General features: G+C 32.2%; 1 protein-coding gene across 2 annotated transcripts; it reads right to left on the bottom strand.

The window, feature by feature from the left end:
• Positions 1 to 3,500, bottom strand: LOC112727943 (protein FAR1-RELATED SEQUENCE 5-like). Of its 2 annotated transcripts, XM_025777897.3 has the most exons (3): positions 3,367 to 3,482; positions 635 to 2,988; positions 1 to 535 (listed from the first exon to the last, which is right to left on the bottom strand). In XM_025777897.3, exons 2-3 carry the CDS (start codon positions 2,459 to 2,461, stop codon positions 428 to 430), a joined length of 1,935 nt encoding a protein of 644 aa, XP_025633682.1. In that variant the 5' UTR covers positions 2,462 to 2,988; positions 3,367 to 3,482; the 3' UTR covers positions 1 to 427. The 2 variants fall into 2 exon arrangements, 1 of the variants encoding a protein (XP_025633682.1); XR_003166051.2 differs by lacking the exon at positions 635 to 2,988 and having other exon boundaries at positions 3,367 to 3,500.
• Between the last annotated feature and the right edge of the window lie 1,179 nt (positions 3,501 to 4,679).

The following is a 4,679-nucleotide window of genomic DNA, read 5'->3' as shown; positions in this document are numbered from 1 at the left end:
TTAAATATAAGCTATATGCTTTCATGCACATATTCCTCAATAAAATTCATACAAAAGCTAAGAAGAACAGAGAGTAATGTCAGTATACAAAAGCGCAACAACCTTTCTGAAGGGTCCTCAAACCGTATTGAACCTTCTTCACAATTAACCCAACTGCAATTCTTTTACAATCTTTCATGCTTTAACTAATCATAATAAGACTCTTCTTGCTGAGTTCTGCATCTTACAATTACAGGATCACAAAACCGTCTCTTGTAAGCCGTAACTCAAAATGTACTCATTATTGTAAATATACCAATCTTGTCTCAAATCTCACTTTTTTCATAGCAATTAAGCAAATAACACCAAGTTCATCATGAAAATTCATACACAAAGTTCAATTACTCAAGTTTTATTCAAATATCACATAATAATAATTTATATAATACTACATCGAGAACTCTTCACTAAGTTCCATGTCGGCACTTGCATCAGAATCTCCTGCCCAAAACTCTTGTTCTTCATAATCTTCTTCAAGATCAGATGCCCAAAATCCCTACAATATCAAATAAAATATTGATCAATTTCCACTCTTATTAATGAAAATTATATAATTAATATGTTGTGGTACGCAAATCATTAAAGCAAGTATTACCATTTCTGCATCTGCATCTAAACCTTCCTCAACATGGTTCCTATTTATACCACAAGAAGTTGCATTGGTCTGCTGCTGAATGTCCTTTGCCAATGGACAAGATTTTTTATTGTGCCCTTCCATGCGACAAATACTACATTGTTGTGGTTTTCGTTTTACCTTCTCACCAAGACGACACTTAGACCTACAATTTTGTGGATTCTTAGGAAAAATACCATCTGAATCATCAGCTTCAGCACCAACTTGCTTTTCTTGTTCATCTTCAATCTTGAAATCTTCGATTAGGCTCATAACAGTATCTCGAACAAGGTGGAATCTCTCCTGCCTTCGACTAGTGACATAGGACAACTGCCGACACCAATCCATCAAGCATCCATATTGACTCAATATTATAGACTCCCAAGTAACGCCACTTGAATCGAAAGTGCTTGTCTTGGCATTCTTCGACCATCTTGTCAACACAAGAGACTTTGGTAGCTCAAGGATGTTAAGAAACACCAGCACACAAACTATATGCTCACACGGAATTCCAAAAGAATCCATCCTTAAGCATGAACAATTAAATTTCGTCCTTTCATTATCTACAGACACCTCCCATGAACTATTTAGACTTCCATATTTAGATATTGTATAAAGTACAAATGAATCAAATGCCACATCTTGCACAACCTTCATTCTTGCAGCCCTAACAAGCATGCCTCGAAATATAAAAAATATCTCTCGTGTATAGAAATTTGATGCAGACCTTTCCAGATGTTCTAATGTTGTTTTAAGTACCGGAAGACCAGATATGGAAACATAGTCAGCTTCAACCTCCTTATATCTTAGGTAGGTAAGACACCGCTTAAAATGCTTTATGAAATCAACCAAATTGTATTGAGATTTAACATATTTTGCAATAATAGAGTGCAAACCTTCGCATCGAGAAGTTGTCCTAAATCCTACAAAAAACTTGCCTCGAATATGTGCAGTGGCCCACATATGCCTTTTCTCGTACATGTCAATAATCCAATTCTTTTCAGCTACACCAAACTCCTCAACCATTCCAAACCACTTCTGCTCAAACACACTAATTTCATAATCTCCTAGCATACCCTTCTTAAACATAGATGTAAATTTTGGGTTTCCAATATTACTTGTGGCATTCCGAATGAGGTGCCAAGCACATAATCTATGATGGGCATTTGGAAATACCATCTCAATTGCAAACCTCATTGATGGAGCACCATCTGTAATCACAGATACAGGTGCTTTTCCCCTCATAGCTGCCAATAATTGATGTAATAACCACACGTAGACCTCCTTACTCTCATCGGTAACTAGAGCACTTCCAAATACCACTGTTTGGTTGTGACGATTCACACCGGAAAACACTACTACCGGACACAAGTACTTGTTCTTCTTGTATGTCGCATCAAAGGCAAGCACATCTCCAAATACTTCATAATCTAATTGGCTTCTTCCATCACACCAAAATAAAGCTCGCAATACCCCTTTAGCATTAACTATGTGCTCATAATAGAGGTTTGTATCTTCAGCTTTCTGGTTTTTGAGGTATCGCAATGCCTCTCTAGCATCACCCAGGACATGACGCCTTCGCCTAGCAATCTCATTATACATATCCCTTAAGCTATAATTAACATTTTCATAACCACCTGCTTGATTAGCTAACATAGCATATATATGGGGTGTGCTAATGCCTGCATCCTTCATGTTGTTCATTTGACTAGCATCAGCTTCTGCCATTTTTCTATGTGTAGGAAGGAAACCAACTAACCTAGGATCAAGGCAATCATGATTGTGCGATTCAACAAAGTCACATGCCATCTTCCAGTGTAAGCCACAAAATGAACTACAAACCTAGCCAGGCAACCACAACGAGTCTCAGATTTTGGTTCCCTTTTTCTGTTTTCCATATTATAATATTTTTCTGGTCTAAATCCCTCACGAGAGCACACAAACAATTGCTTCACATATTCTCCTTTGCTATTTTTCCAAGTCTTACTTTTTCTAGCACCAAAACCAACAGATTTCGCATAATGGTTATAGAAATCAACTGCTATCTGAAGATTAGGAAAATGAAAACATTCCATCTCATGAGCACCTATGTTCAGAAAATCAACCATGGCAATATTTTTAATATCTTCTATTCGATATAATTCATCCACCTCATGTGAAAAATCGTTCCCATCAAACATTGCTTGAAATTCTTGCTCCCCTAAATCCTCAGAATTCACAGCTTCCTGCTCAATTTCATCTTGATACATTCCTTGAAATTCCTCTGTATCATATGACTCTTCTATCATCTCATCAAAAAATACTCTTTCTTCCATTTTATCATCCACTTCAAGATTCTACTTAGAAATTTTATTTGCAACCGGAAAAACATAAAACAAATAGTATTCTAATAAATCAAAGTGCAGAGACCACTAACATGAAAATAATAGCACTGTTCTGGTTCTATATTTTTTTTAACTTATTAAATTCTAAAATAAGTAAAATAGAAGAAAGCGTTGAAAATGTAGAAAACAATCTCCCTTATGCTATCAAATTCAATATTGATTAAACAAACAAAAGGAAGAAAAAACATCAATGGCCAAGCAGGAAATATCGTCAACTATGTACAAGAAACGGATTTAAATTTATGAAAAAATGAACAGGGAACCATTAATGTGGAAGGAAGAAGAAACTATGTGATAAAATACAATATTCATGCAATAGAGAGAATTTACCGGTGATCGCACTTCTCTTGTGCCATTGTCGAAACTACCTTTGCTGCCTCCATTATCAGATGCGTGCTCCATATGAACCCTAAGATGTTTCAGATTTTCTAGTGTTTTGTTAAATTAGTCATTAATATAATTTTAATTGGTCCAATAAAGAAATAAGGATATGATGGTAAATGATTAATATTGGGTTATTCTTGTAATAAATAAAAAATATAGTACTAATGTTATAATAATTGATTAAGGGTGTTTTTGCAAATATATATATATATATATATATAATTGTGTTAGACAAATATTAGGAGGGATTAGGAGGGATCAACGTAAATGCCACCCTAAGGTACAACACGATATTGTCATCTTGACTCTTAACTATGGATAAATTGATTCTTAATTATTCATAAAGTTAATTAAGTAATTAGAATATTAATTTTGAATTACTGCTAATAAACTTTTCGGCGTTTTCGGTAGGTTAGTATATATTAATTGTTCAAAGAAAAATGTTAAAGGACTAATATTTTTTATTAATATTAGTCTAGAAGTTTTTTATTAAGTCTATATAATATACAAATATTTTTCAACCAAGCCTTTTTAGATTAAAAATTTCGAAATCAAATTTGTAACTTATAAAGATATTGAATTTATATTCCTATATTTATTATATCTTACCGTTATAAACAATACAATAAATTTATAACACCAATAATTAATTTATTAATTTCTATAAATTAAATCATTAAAAATTTATATCATTATTATTGCATATTACTTCACTAACGGCTATAGAAATATATATATATTTAAATGTGACAATATCAATTATTAATGTGGTAAAATTGGAAAAGAAATATTAGTATAAATATGTGTATGTATAATTCTCTTATTTTGCTTACATTTTTTCTTTTTTCTTTTTTAAAAAATACATACCTAAATAAAAAATATACGTAATAATGACAATATATCAAATAGTATATACAAGTAATAAAAAAAGTATAAACTATAAGTAATAAATATATTCAGCGCTGTCATTATTTCAGCGAACGTAGGTCTCAACTTTGGATCTCTATAGTGCAAAAAGGTATCATATAATCACACCAAACATTAGGTGTATTTCATTCTTGTAGGTGAAGTATTCTAAAACTTCCTAAAGTTTAAACATTTGCAAATAGTCTAGAAGTTTTTGATTAAGTTCATATAATATACAAATATTTTTCAACCAAGCCTTTTTAGATTAAAAATTTCGAAATCAAATTTGTAAATTATAAAGATATTGAATCCATATCCTTATATTTATTACATTTTACCGTTATAAACAATAC

This window comes from Arachis hypogaea, chromosome 12, assembly GCF_003086295.3.
Source record: "Arachis hypogaea cultivar Tifrunner chromosome 12, arahy.Tifrunner.gnm2.J5K5, whole genome shotgun sequence".
NCBI classification, from domain to species: Eukaryota; Viridiplantae; Streptophyta; class Magnoliopsida; order Fabales; family Fabaceae; genus Arachis; species Arachis hypogaea.
The sequence above is the reverse complement of the archived record's forward strand: the minus strand, read 5'-3'. Positions and strand labels throughout refer to the sequence as shown.

What these genes read in the sequence shown, in the direction of transcription:
- LOC112727943 (XM_025777897.3), bottom strand. Translation starts at nt 2,461, where the DNA reads ATGGCATGTGACTTTGTTGAATCGCACAATCATGATTGCCTTGATCCT. An exon ending in TAGATGCAGATGCAGAAATG is followed by an intron (nt 536 to 634) that starts GTAATACTTGCT and finishes TTGATATTGTAG; the next exon opens with GGATTTTGGGCATCTGATCT.